This window comes from Nannospalax galili, unplaced genomic scaffold (genome assembly GCF_000622305.1).
Source record: "Nannospalax galili isolate Female #2095 unplaced genomic scaffold, S.galili_v1.0 scaffold546, whole genome shotgun sequence".
NCBI lineage: Eukaryota > Metazoa > Chordata > Mammalia > Rodentia > Spalacidae > Nannospalax > Nannospalax galili.
In genome coordinates this window covers 625010-640103 of record NW_008355158.1, presented here as the reverse complement: position 1 = coordinate 640103, position 15094 = coordinate 625010, and the positions used below count along the sequence as shown (strand labels likewise).

Below are 15094 nucleotides of genomic sequence, written 5' to 3'. Positions count from 1 at the left end.
ACTCTGAAGCTTTTGGAATCTTTTTTTTTTTTTTTTGAATCAGTGGCATTATGTGCTCACAGAATGATGGATCTTGCTTTGGGCTGTGTCTGTGCTCAGACGTGTGTTTTGACACTTGATGGATTCTTTCAATCTGCCATTTCAGGTCCTTCAGTTCTAGGCAGTTTTCTTGATGCATTTGAATTTCTTCTTTTCTTCTTTCTTTTCCTTTTTTGTTCCAACGTACAGCCTTTTGGCTCTGTCCTCCCCCGCCTCAAGTTATTTCTTCATTCTTTTAATTTTCTGCTTTCTTAAGATGTCTTCAACTTTCCCTTAATGCTTTTTTTAAGCTTACCTTCTTGATTTTTCTTTTTTACTTGGTTTGTTGAGGCTGGGTCTCAGTTTGTAACTGTGGCCTGGAGCTCACAGAGATCCACCTGCCTTGGCTGGAATTAAAGGCCTGGCAGCACCACTGCAGGTACTGTTTTCTTTTCAAGGGCCCATTTTTGTTTGCTTTGAAATTTTCTTCTATTTGAACAATTTGACTTCTTTGACGATACACTGATTATTTAGGTCTCTTCTGTATTCTTATAGGATTTTCTCAAATCTTACAATGTTTGACTGTCTCTTTTTATGTAAGAATGAGATTTTATATTGGTGTTGTGATATATAACATGTTACTAGAGGCTTCCCTGATCTAGCTCACAGTTTTGTAGAAGTATAAGAGGGTCTTACTGGAGTAAATTACGGTGTTAGTAGTGCTCTGTCCCTTTCTGCAGGCTGTGGGCAGAATTCTTTAACTTGCCTTTTTCTCTTTTCCTAGTATATATACATTGCCTTGTTCATGCTCCCTTCCTACATCGTCATAACCAATGTTCTTACATCTTTCTGCTTATGTTCCATAGTCCCATCTCCCTCTGATCACAGTCAGATGTTCTTTGCTTTTAAGGACCCATGTGGATTAGGTTGGAACTACCTGGATAATATATAACTTCCCTTCACAAGGTCCTTACATCTGTAAAATCCGTTTTTCCCTGGAAGGCACTGCATGCACAGGTTCTGGGGACTAGGATATGAACATTTTTAAGGGACAAATAATTTTACCCACCACAGGTTGTCTCCTTTGGGAGAGAGTCCATTTCGGTTGGACTAGAAGGTTGATGACAATTTGGCTATTGTTTTTTTCTTCAGAAACGTTTGATGTTAGAATGTTCAGATCTTTACTCTTGATCACAGGCTTCCCCACAACCCCATATCACACTACTTTGAAATGAATGCATGATTTCTATGTTTGGTGTTATAAAATATATACTGAACTACAAGAAGAATAGCAAATAAATGCACATACAATAGCAAACAGATCCACATATACAGCACGTGCAACCCTCCCAACCTCAGTCTTCAGCATGCTGAGGTTACAGGATTCTGTCACTTTGCCTGGCAGAAGTTGTATTTTCTTCCCTGTAAGGACTAATTACTCTTTACCATCCTTGCTATTCTTGTTTTTTCTTACAGCCTGTTGACTGCTTCTAGGTGTGGTAGCTCACAGAATCACTAGATGCCTGCATAGTCATTAGCTGAAGTGATGATATCAGTAAGTTGCCCAAATGAATGTTTTTAAACATTTTATAGTTAACATGATAAATGTAAAGTATGTCATTTTATGTTATTTTTATCTGTATGAATGTTTTGCCTGCATATGTGTAAGTGCACCATATGCAGGCAGTGCCTGTGGAGGCCAGAAGAGGGTGTCAGATCCCCTGGAACAAATGGTTGTTAGCTGCCATGTGGGTGCTGGGAACCAACCCTGGGTCCTCTGCAAGAGCAGCCAGTGCTCTTAACTGCTGAGCCATCTCTCCATCCCATCAAGCTACTTTTTTAGATGAGCTACAATCATTTGATCATATTAGTGTGAACAGATGGGCAAATCTGGGTTATTCTCTCCTGACAGCTTTCCAGATTTCAGAATTTCTCAGTTATTATAGATTGTTTCAAGGTTAGTCATTAAAGTGTGATATGTGAACCTGCTTATAACCCTGGTCCTTTGTGCCCTACCATTTCACTAACACAGAGGTTTTTTTTAACCATATTTGAGTTTCTTCCCCATACCTCTTCAGGACAGATACCATCCCTAAGCTCACTTTGTCAATTAAAAGGCATTATAATTATTTTTTAAAGTTTTTTATAGACTTTTTGGGACTTCCATACAGTATATTTTGATCTTATTTAGACTCCCTCCCCTATCTGTACTCCCTTACTACTCCCCACCTGATTTCATGTGCTCTAATACATATAATTTCTTAAGGTCTATGGAGTCAATTTGTGTCCCCAAATGCCATCTGTAGGAGCCTGGCTAACCTACCTATCCAAAGTCATGCCCTTAAAGAAGACTGACTCTCTCCCTTCCCCTCCTCGGAGCTATGGGTTGCCAGAAGTTCCTCAGCCAGGCTTGGGGTTTCCTACCCATTTCTATGCCGGGCACTTTTGTCTGGCTCGAGCTTAGGTGGGACTTGTGCATGCTGTCCCCATTGCTGTGTGTTCATATGAGTAACTACCCACCACCTCTGGCTCTTACATTCTTCCACCCCCTCTTCCACAATGACTATTGAGCCTTGGGAGACAGAAGTTTGATGTAGATATTGTAATCAGGGATAAGCACTCCGTAGTCTCATTCTCTGTACATTGGCTGATTGTGGGTCTCTGTGTTAATCACTGTCTACTTCATGAGGAAGCTTTGCTGGTGAGTTGAGAGATGCATTAATCTGTGAGTATAACAATAGGTTGTTAGGAGTCAGTTGGATACTATGTATATGATTTCATTTAAACAGATTATACATGGGCAGAATACTTCAATATTTGGATCCCAGGACTTCATGTCTATGGATTAAGCTTTTAAATAATAACAGGGTGAGTTCCCTTTCCTGTTTTACAGCATGTCTCTGTACTTTTTTCCCCATTAACTTGGCACATTTTGATACTCAGATTGGTTTTTTTTTTTTTTTATCCACAAATCACCTAAATTATCATTCACTTAACAAATTTCTTTTAGTTTCTACACTTTAAAATATAATATTCAAACAATAAGTTAATAGCATTGAAATGAAATTAAGTGGTGGTATTCTGCCACATTAAATTTGGTGGTTTGATGAACACAGAAATAAAAATTATGAAAGAAAATAATCTTTTACATTTTGTGACTAATAAGTTTTCTGAAGATGTCTTAATACATGAAATAGTCTTACTTGCTGTTCTGTTGTCTTTCCAACAATTATTCCCAAAGTAGATGTTGAAAACTGAGGGCTTATTTTTCATGGTTTTATACTTATAGCCCATGCTAGTGTCAAAGAGAAACAAAACTGAACACTTCTGGTTAAAGGTATCTGAAAAACAGATTTTAACAAGGAAAGGATCCAGTGTAAACTGAACTGGATTCCAGTTTGTAATAGGTAAAGGGCATTTTAAAAGGAGAGTGAGGGGACACAGAGTGGGGTGAGTGGGCTTTAGCAGAACTAAGAAAGTGAAACATTTGAAGGTTAGTCCGCATATATGTGCTTAGGCCAGTTGTGTCTTAGCTGGCAGTCATAGAAAGTAGAAGTCTGTTCTTCCACAGAGATTGGATGACAGAAACTTTCTCCTCAAATGCTAGCTGAAATAAATAGTGAACACTTATATAAGGATGACTTTTATGAAATGGATATAATCTGGGCTAATGACTTTAAGCTGTCACCAGCAAAACCATAAGCTCTTGTGCCTTGTGACTTGGGGACCTGATCTTGTTTCCTTGGCAACTGTTTTCATGAAGAGACTTTTTGAATGAGTAGATTAATTTAGATTTGAGAGCTGAGGTATTTTGGTTTGCTTTGATGGTACAACCCAGTGTACGCTACATGTTTCCACGGGGAGGTATGATGATGTTGGATAGACACGACTGGAGATGAAGCTGGCAGATGTGAACGGGGCACTGTTCGACCTTGTGAAATTCACAGCGAGGAGTTCCTCAGAGTTGATGCTGTGTTCTAAATGCAAATTAGTAATTCTTTTTAAGCTTTTTTCATTTTCTGTAAAATTTGTAGTCCTGTAATTATCTAATGACCAAGTAAGATTTTATATGCAAATCTTCTGTTATGATTTTCTGTGTTACTGTTTGTTTTAGTTAGCTTTCTATTGCTGTGATGAAAACACTGACCTAAACCAACTTCACGAGGAAAGGGTTTATTTGGCTTACAGCACAGTTCATCAAGGCAAGTTAAGGGAGGAACTCGGGGCAGGAACCTGGAGGCAGGTGCTGAAGCACAGGCCGTGGAGGAACGCTGCTTTCTGGCTTGCCCCCCTGGCCTGCGCTCAGCCTGCTTTCTTATACGATACAGAACCACCTACCCAGGTGTGGCACCACCCATAATAAGCCTTCCCACATCATTCAACAGTCAAGAAAATGCATTCCAGGCTTGGTGGCATGCGCCTCTAATCCCAGCACTTGGGAGGCAGAGGCAGGCAGATCTCTGTGTGTTCAAGGCCAGCCTGGTCTACATAGTAAGTTCTAGGCCAGCTGGGGCTATAGGGAGACCCTATCTCAATAAGACAAAATAAAAAAAACAAAAGAAGGAAGGAAGGAAGGAAGGAAGGGAAAAAAAGAGAGACAATGCCCTGAAAGAAAAGCAAAAAAAAAAAAAAGAAGGAAGGAAGGAAGGAAGGAAGGCAGGAAGGGAAAAAAAGAGAGACAATGCCCTGAAAGAAAAGAAAAAAAAAAGAAAAAAAAGAAAAAATGCCCCACAGGCCAATCCAATGGTGGTAATTCCTCAGTTGAGGCTCCCAAGTGTGTCAAGCTGAAAACTAAAGCTATCCAGTACAACTGATCCCTTGTCAACTTAGCACACAAACATCACTGTTAAACGGCATCCTTCCCATTTCTTATCCCCAAGACCTCATGTTAATATTAATATTACAACATAGAACAGTACAACTTTAAAATCCCACAGTCCTTAAAAATTCAAATACTTTAAAAGTCCAAAGTCTCTTTAAAAAGTCTCTTAACTGTGGACTCCTGTAAAATCTAAAGCAAGTTAAATACTGTCTTAATTTAAAAGGGAAAAATTGAGCACACTTATACAAAACCAAAGTCCAGCAAAGTAGTTCAAGGCTGGACATCTGGGATTCACTCACAATCTGGGCTCCAGAGGACTTGGGCAGCCTCACTTCTCTGGCTCTGCCATCCACAGCTTGTCTCCTACACTCAAGCCAGAGCTACTCCACCCCTGTGGTAGTCATCCCATGGTTCTGGCATCTCCAGTATGCTGGGGTCTCTACTGAAACTGAGGCTGTACCTTTACCAGTGGGCTCCCCTGACTTCTCAGGGTGCAAAGCCTCAAATTCTCTCCATGACCCCTTCACAATATCAACACCAGAACCATTACACATTACCAAGTCTTCCTTCTAGCTTGAGATGGAACCTCGAGACCCCTCTAGACCACAGCTTCTGTGTGCTGGCCTTAGGAAATATTTCCCAGAAGATTTCTCTGCAGTGATGCTGGTCTCTTGTTTCTCACAGCTTATTTTCAGCCCCAGCTAACCAGCATTGATTATCCCAGTAAAGCATGAAAGGTTTCACTTCCAAAAATTCTTATTTTATAATATATCATACAAACAGCCCTGATAGCGTCTTTGCTTCCCTTAAAAAGTCACAAGCCAGGCCTCCATCATCCACATTTCTCTTCAGTGTAACTGTTCCAAGGTCCACAGCAACAGCTCACAAAGCTCTGAGAACTCAATGGCTTTTCCAGCCCAAAGTTGCAGACACTTCCACAACCTTCCTAAACACATGTGATAAGGTCCATCACAGCAATACTGTTTTATAGATTTATAAAATTATGTTTTATGTTATCCTGAAACTGACAAAAGGAAGGTAGATTATTTTAGTTTAGTTCTACTACTTTATGGAACAGCTCAACATGTATCCTTCATGTACCATTTTAAAAATATAGTCTTTTTATACATGTATCAACTAATAACTTTCAGTACATAGCTTCATGTAGAAAAGCATATTATGAGGTTGTTAGGCACTATGGGGCTGAAAAGATGACTCATCAGTTAAGAGCACTGGCTGCCCTTGCAGAGGAGCCAGGTTTGGTTCCCAGCACTTACATGCCTGCTAGCAACCATCTGTAATTCCATCTCCAGGGGATCCAGAGCCCTTTTTCTGACCCATTGCATGATGCCAGTGCACTTATATACATGTAGGCAATACATTCCTACACATAAAATAAAAACAATAGTTAAAATATTTTTTTAAAAAATAAATGAAATTGTTAGGCACTAAAAAGTACTAGGAAATGGTCTGATAACTGTAGTAAAATTATAAAAAGGGCAATAAGTGGCTCCATTGTTAGTAGTATTTTTTTTCTTTTTTTGGTGTTGTAAACTTTTTATTAATTAAATTTATTTGTAGATAATTTCACATATATGCACAATACATACCAATCCCTCTTGCCCCCCTCCCAGTCTCTCACACATTTGTATCTTTTGGCTTTGTTTTGTGACCCACTGAGATTAACTAGAGCTGTTTGTGTGATTGTGGGCTTGGAGCTAGCCATTGGTGGACTCAGTAGTAGATATATAACCAGAGACAATAGCTCCCCTTCTCCCAGCATCTACTACTAGCCAGTGGTTCACAGGTAGGGCTTTGTGAGTTCCTGCACCTTCCTTGATTGATTGTTCTAGGGCTGGTCTTGTCTGGGCCTGGTGCGGGTAACTACTAGGGCTGGTCTTGTCTGGGCCTGGTGCGGGTAACTACAGTGGTGAATTAATGATTGCAGTAGACCTGTGAGTCTAAGGAATGGCGTTTCGTAACCCTTCACCCTATCATCCGACTCGTGCATACTTCCTGCACCCTTCCATACTGTTCTCTAAGCCCAAGCAAATGCTACAAAGATGTTTAGGGCTGGGTCCCCAACTACTGCTTGTTCTCTGCACCTTATGCACCATGAGTCTCTGCATTCGCCACCATTCATTGTAAGGAGAGGCTTCTCTGACTAAGGCTGGGGGCAGCTTTTGTCTAAAGGTATAAGTATTGGTATTTAGAAGGCAATTTGCTGCTTCATCAATTTGGTTAAAGATCAGGAATAAGTTCCCTGTCTGTAGAGGATCATATGAAATTAAAAGGCTTCTTTACAGCAGAGGAAACTGTCAGTTTCCTCCTACAACTCCTACAACTCCCACAACTCCTGAAACTGTCAGTTTCAGCCTACAGAATGGGAAAATCTCTGCCAGCTATGCATCTGATAGGATTAGTGCCGAGGATGTAAAAAGAACTAAAAAAACTAAAAACCAAGAAAACAACCCAATTAAAAATAGGATACAGAACTAAGAAATACAAACGTCTAGTATATGCTTTTAAAAGTGTTCAACATCTTTTACCATCAAGGAAATACAAATTAAAACCACTTTTAGGTTTCATTCCATCCTAGTCAGAATGGCCATCATCAAGTATAAAATGACAACAAATGCGGGTGCAGATGTGGGGAAGGAAACCTGTTTTTATTTTATTTCTTGTATACTGTTGATTAACTTAATGATAATTTAAATACCTAACTTGCTTTATTCTGTGTCTGTTTTAATAGTATTTATATAAATTAAGTAGTTACTATAGATTGAACTGTTCGCTCCCCCCCCAAAAAAAAAAATTCATGCCTCTAGTTTTATGAATGGTGTTCTTTAGGTGGTGGTTAGGTATAGATGAAGTTTTGAATGTGGGGCCCTCGTAGTGCCATTTATGCCCTTATGAGAACAGACACTGGAGCATTCTCCTGACCTAATATAGACACACAGGAAAAGCCATGTGAGAACAGTGAGATAGAGGCCTACTATCCACCAACTGGAAAGAGCTCTCAATAAAACCTCACCATGCTGACATTCTGATCTAACTTCTGCCTCACAGGACTATGAAAAGACATATTTCTGCTGTCTAAGCTGTTTCATTACAGCAGCTCAAGCTAAGACTACACTAGGACAATTTAAACAATAATAGTCTGTGAACCTTCTAGCATTGAATATTTATATTTTACAGATAATTGTATCCTATCCTGTATCTTATCTGGTAAAACTATATGAGAAACTAAAAATGAAATTTTTAAAGTCGGATTTGTACGAATATAGATACCAACACTATTGTTTGATTTCTTTTTATTGGTTGTTTGATCTAATAACTTGTCCAAATGTAAGTCAGAAACTTTTTAGATTGCTTGCCATTATGTTCTGTACATAGTAGATATTTCAGAAAGCATTTGGTATAAAGGGAGCACCTACCCTTACAAAGTTATTATAATGCAAACTTGGTCTAATGAGGCTATTAAATTTTGGAAAGATACTTATTCCCTTTTCTTTCTTTTTCTTGAATCTAGGGCCTCACACATGCCAGACAAATACTGTAACATTGAACTCCATCCCAAATGGCCCTCTTACTTTCAGATTTTGAGACAAGGTGTCACTAAGTTGCGCACGCTGACCTTGAACTTGCTCTGTAGCTAACACAGGCATTGATCTTGCAATCCCTCTGCCTCAGCTCTTTGAGAAGCTGGGCATAAAAGCCTGCACCAACATTCTGGCTTTGTTTGTGGAAACTGCACTTTGTGATAAAACTTTTTGCCTCTCCTACCATTCCCTACCCTACCAACCAAGAAACGGTTTCAATTTGTTTTTCTGTGTTCAAAATATTCTAGTTCACTTGCACGTACCTTTGAAAATATTTTAAGCATTAATTTTCAAACTTTGGATACGAAGACCCTTTTGTACTCTTAAAAAATGAATGAGGGTATCGGAGAGATTTGTTTATTTGGATTAGATCTAGTGAAATATATCACATTATGAATTTAAGCATCTTGAAAACTATTCATGTTTATAATATTAAAATGGTAAGCTCATGAAGTGAGCCTAATACATATTCTTTGGAATAAAAATTTTAAACGAAAAGTACTTTGTGACAAGGAAGATTTTAATTTTCCGTTCTTTTTTATTTTATTATTTTTCTAATTTTATGTGCAGGACTATTTTGCCTGCATATATGTAAGTGTACCATGTGCATGAAATGCCCATGGAAGCCAAAAGAGGGTTTTGGATCACCTGGAACTGGAGTTAAGGATGGGTGTTAGCCCACCATATAAATGCTAAGAACTGAAGCCAGGTCCTCTGGTTCACTGAGCCATCTCTCCAGCTCTGGTTTTACATTCTTACATATTTTTAAGGAAAAAAATTAAACCAAAAAGTATTTTGTGGGCTACAGAGGTAGCTCAGGAGAGAAGAGCACTTGCTGCACTTCCAGAGGACCCGGGTTCGACTCCCAGCACCCACATGGCAGCTCTGTTGTCCTCTTCTGGCCTTTGAGGGCCTACATACACACTAGTATAATACTGGCAATCAAAACACTTGTACAAATAAAAATAAATAAAACACTTTTAAAAAATAGTACTTTGTGCTGGGCCTGGTAGCGCATGCATTTAATCCCAGCAATCAGGAGGCAGAGGCAGGAGGATCTCTGTGAGTTCGAAGCCTGCGTGGTTTACATAGTGAGTTTCAGGCCAACTGCGGCTGCAGGGCAACCCTGTCTCAAGAAGATCAAGGGAAAAAAAAAAGTACTTTGTGAGAAGGAAGGTTTTACATTCCTCCAAATCTTGCATTGAAGTGTATGAAGAAAATGACAGCTTCACATGACAGATAAATTTGTTAAAAAGGAGTATTTCAATAATCTTTTTGTATAATTATGGATATTCTCCTTTGATTCTACACTAAACCTATAGTAGTTCTATCAAAATTAGTTGCAATATGGAATTCACAAGCCCATGTTAATGGAACTTTTAATTCTCTCATACTAAAATCTGTTGGTATGTGTTTCCCTTAGAATGGCTCATTTGTCCATGAGTGGTTGTGTAGCATCGTACCTTTGCTATCTAAGTTTTTATTGATGGAACTATTACAGTCTCACAGATGCTGATACATTTAGTTGTAGACTATATAAACGAATCTGCTGTGTTGGTGTTCTTGCCAATTTCACAGCAGAGTGTTAAGTACACGAGAGCCCAACTGGGTGCTTTTTCAGCTGGCTAATGCCAGTGTGTATGATGCCTGTAATTATACAGTTTTGATAACATTACATAAATAGGTGAAGTATGATTTTGAAAAGAAAAAGAATTAATGTTTCTAAAATCAACCGAGAAAACTTACTGCTAAAAAAATCGCCATCATTATATAGTGGGGATGAGATTTGTATGTGATGAGAGAAAACTTTGAAATCTGGAAGGTTTCTGCATTCCTTTACAAAATCTTTAATTTCTTCCTGTATTATAAAGATATCAAGGCTTGAAATTGTGATGTGCTGTGCAGGAAAGAACACTAGAAATCCATCTGTAGACCCATACTCAAATAACAGGCTTTGACCCATCTTCAGATGGTTGGTGGATGTATAGACATATTAATGTGCTTTAAGTTGAAAGAAAATTCATAAATGTCTGCTTGCTTCTTTTCTTAATGATCCTCCCACTTAACTGGATCTTCCAGTAAATTGGTTATGCACTGGCCAGGATCACCTTGAATAAGATAGTTTTCCTGCTCCATCCATGGGTTAGGAGCAAAATTCTCTTTAGTTCTAAGACGGTAAAACACAATCTCTTTCATTATTGTACTTTGTATCGGGGTTGGATAAGATTGTGTTGGGGAAGGATTTAGATAAACTTCTAGAAATGCAGACAGCTTTGAAAATGAGGCTGGGGGGGGGGGCACTGAGCGATGACTCAGCAGTTAAGAGCTCGTCCATCATAGAACAATAAGCTTCAGTTATCCCTGACTAACTCCAGCCCCCGGGGCTCCAACACCTTATTCTGGCCTCTGCAGGCACTGTATACAAACCCTTACAGGGACACACATGCATACACATAATTAAAAACAAAAAATCAGTCTTTAAAGAAAACGATGTTGGAATGATCCAGAAAGTACCATATGCTATTTACTGGTGTGCTTTGTTGAGCTGGAAACCGCTTGAAAATAAAGCAAACTAAAGGACAGGGCCCAGAAAACTTAAAAGAAATTTGCACTACAATATTTTATGAAAGTCAAGAATTATATCCCATGTTGTATTTATAAAAATAGACTCATTGTTTACACAGGTGTGTGCAGGCTTGACAGGTGGTAGCAAGCCACTGACATCAGTGCCATCACAGCTACATTTATGTGCTGCCATTTATAGCTGCATCATTACATGGTACAGCGACACAGAGCTAGGCAGCAAATACATAGCCTGTCGACCTCGCCAATCACTATGAGCAGGGGAAGTTGTCTCCAACTCCCTGAAGGCAGCATGCAGTCCAAGTTGGTTTTCTTTGCAGGGGGAGGGGGAGCAGAGGTGTTCTAGAAGCAAGTTAATTCACACTCATTCTCTGTTTACAAGCTGTACACTGCTGGCAAACTTACTTGCCTTAGCAAGGCATCATTTTTTTAATATGATCAAGTGAGTTAGAAGCTCATCAATCTTAGTCTTTTTAGTACCAGACTAGCGCCAGGACAGCTAACCGGAATGTTATAATTATGACTAATGCAAAGAGATCCTTCCAAATTCCTGATTTCATAATGACCATATAATCATTGTAAGCAGTAAAGTAGTGTAGCCTGGTTTTGTAGGCATGTTCCTTTATTTATTTTTCTTCCTTTCCAGAACTATTAAGAGTCTCCTACGTGTCACACTCTTCTGTGGTTGGAGGTCCAATTGTGACTGCAAATAAGAAAAAAAAAAACCACCCTGCTCTTATAGGACTTAAATCCTAGCAGTACACACATACGCACTTGTACACACACACGCACGCACACACATACACACACACAATGCCGTCAGAAAAGCAAGAGAAATGAAATCTTAGTTTTGGAGAAATGGAATCTTATTTTTTAGGAATGTGGTAATTCTGACAGTGACCAGGTAAGGCCTCTCCAAGATTGCTTCTCCAATACAAATGTCTAAAGAGGCGTCTCTCAGAGTGTTTTCAGCATTCCTAACCTGAGGTCTTGGGGTTCACGGGGTGAAATATTGCATCTAATTTTTACGAACGCCAAATGAAATTTAGCATTGCTTTCTCATGGAGACAACCAACGTCACAGTATGGAGAAAACCCGTTACCTTGTCACAGAGCTAGCACAGCAGATTTCACTTTGTACTGCACTTATTCAGTCATCTCAGAATTTACACTCGCCACCTCCATAGATTATCATTAGTATCCTTGAAATTAAATGTTAGAATTTAATACCATAGTAACAAAAAGCATCTTTGTCATTTTAAAATATGTCTGTTGATAATTATATTTCAGAATGTGAGATTTCCTTGTGTCCTTGAATGCTATCTTTTACGAATTTGAAAACACCGGAGAGAGGAGCTAAGGGTCTGCCAGAGAGTGTTTGTAGCCCAAAGCGCTAAGCGTCAACTTCCTCCGTGACGAGTGCTTTCTTCCACCTCCCCAGTACCGTGCATTCTTCGTTTCTCTCTCTTAGAGATGACTCAAGTGCATCCTGAGCAGATGAGGAGGGTTTTCTGGATAATTCTTTAAGTTGTAATGATTGGGAAACATCTTTCTGTTTCCTGTTTGCTGCAGGCCACACACTATTAAAATATTTATAGAATAATGTATCCAGACTAACAAAAAATTGACTTCCCGGAAAAGTGATGATGCTATACTTCATAGAAAGTCAGTTTCTAGACTTCTCTGCAAGAATTCAAGGGATCCAAAGGCATTCTTTATATGAGAAAGAATGAGATGCAGGAATCTGAGGTCGAATCAGTTCTGACTGTCTCATTGCTCTTGTAGCCACTCTTCCCACGGTGGTATTGACTTGTAGGTCTGTTCAGACCGAGAGGTAATCGACCATTAGGCCTTCATGCTGACCAGCAGAAGGGCATACTATTAATATGCCTGTTCAGCTGTTTTTCCCGACGCAGCCTTGAAAAGGGAACTGAGAGCAGCTTCCACACTTGGAAAAGGAGGGGTGAGCACCGGCTGAGCGGGGCTCAAGGAAGTGTGCCTTGCCATTACATGGTCTGTACTTTATATGTCTTTGCATATTTTCTTATACCTCTCAAGAATGGAAAATCTAAAGTGAAAAAAAAAAAAAAAATCTTAAGTCTTGCTGTCACCAGAAGCCTAGGAGAGAAAAGTGCCAACTCTGTTATCTTCACATGAGACAGGCTTTGTGTCTCAGGTGAAGGGAAGTCTGTTCTATGTCATTAGCTGTCTGGGATTATGTCTTCATCCGTAGCCTGTAGCTCTCAGAAAGTCCCCTGTGAAGCGTGATGAAAGTAGAGAGGCCTTTGCACTCAGTTCCACATTATTTTTCTTTACAGGTTGGTAAAAGACGCCCCTTGGGATGAAGTTCCCCTTGCTCACTCCCTGGTGGGTTTCGCCACTGCCTATGACTTCTTATACAACTACCTGAGCAAGATACAGCAGGAGAAGTTTCTTGAAGTGATTGCCAATGCCTCGGGCTATATGTATGAAACCTCATATAGGAGAGGGTGGGGATTTCAGTACCTGCACAACCACCAGCCCACCAACTGCATGGCCTTGCTCACAGGAAGCCTCGTTCTCATGAACCAAGGTACGTGTGTGATCATAACACAGCCAGGGTGTTGTCTGAGCTGACATCAGTCAGAGTTGCCATGTTGTAAGCACACACATTTTTCTGACTATTTTTAGGTACGTGTTTATACTTGGATCCTAATTAAGCCCACAAGATAAAGTAGTACCCATGGTGCCTCTAAGTTAATTAAGGGACATTTCTTTTTTTTTTTTTTTTTTCTGGTCTTTTTGAGACAGGGTCTCCCTGTAGCCCCAGTTGTCCTGGAACTCACTATGTAGACCAGGCTGGCCTTGAACTCACAGAGATCCACCCGCCTCTGCCTTGCAAGTGTTGGGATTAAAGGTGTGTGCCACCACACCCAGCTTAGGGACATTTCTTTATTTTAGCTGGTTATATTAGCCTGCAGATTTTCTGATGCAGGCCAGTAATTGTCCCTTGCCATGTCCTTACCACACAGGATTAGTGCTGAATATTCAATTTTCTGGAGAGTTTTGACAGTGAAAAACAGTGAATTTAGAATAAATAGAAGCTTTAAAGCCTAAACAGGTTTTAAATTTGAAATGAGTATTTCTAGCATACCCATATTACAACCATCCATCTTCTCCCCCACCCCCCTAAAATCTCAAAACATCCAGTCTAGATCATTCAGGTCAGAATTGGAAGCAGCTTTTGTGGTTTGTATAGTTACTTTGCATTAACACATCACAGAATTGCCAGTGTTGTTCTTGTAACTCTGTTAATTACAACTCCTTTGGAAAACTGTAAGGGACTAGGATTTTCTTTAAGAAAAGCAGCTCTAAAGTCGTGGTGAATTATTAAAATATTAAATATATAATTGGAGCTTGGAAATCTAAAATAATTTTTACTTATATTGCCCATAAATAGTATTTCATTGGGCTGAGAATGTAGCTCAGTGGTAGAATGCTTACCTAGTATGTGCAGGGCTCTAAATTCAATCTCCAAAACAGAGAAGGAAAATAATTAATTAGCATTTTATAGATTACCCAACAGGAGTTTTTACCGATATCTAGCTTTCTTTCTGTTACACCAACCAACCATCACTTTTAGTTAGATCTCAATGGAAAAACTTCAACTGACAAGTCTCCGTACCTTGTATTGACAGAGTTTTCCATCCTGCAAAGTATTTTGGTAGACATTTCCTGGGGAGCTATTGAAAGAACAAATAAGAAAAATCAGGTAGTGTGATATCGAGTAGCCAGACTTTCAACGTTAGCCACATTGCTATCTGCCTGGTGATAGAAGACACAAGGAAGAAAAAGCTGATTGGAATTTTAAGCTCAGATTATGGAGAATGGATGTGGAGAACTAGTGAAAAGACTGACCTGTCCAGTGTGGAGCTGGGTGAAAGGAAGAGCCATGCTGCGACTAATAGTCCTGTAAAGAAGGCCTGAAACAGCTCTATCTCTTTAGCCTGAGGGACATGGCTTAGCGTTGGACCTGGGTTAGGCCCAGAGATACTGGGACCTGGGTCACTGCAGCTGGCTCACCGAGTAGC

General features: G+C 39.6%; 1 protein-coding gene across 3 annotated transcripts in view; it reads left to right on the top strand.

The window, feature by feature from the left end:
* The window catches only part of Dse (dermatan sulfate epimerase), a 76870-nt gene that overhangs the window by 51201 nt on the left and 10575 nt on the right, over positions 1 to 15094 (top strand). For all 3 annotated transcript variants that reach the window (XM_029555587.1, XM_029555588.1, XM_017802949.2), the window contains one exon: positions 13343 to 13596. In XM_029555587.1, the coding sequence (XP_029411447.1) occupies positions 13343 to 13596 (254 nt within the window). The remainder of the gene's footprint in view (positions 1 to 13342; positions 13597 to 15094) is intronic.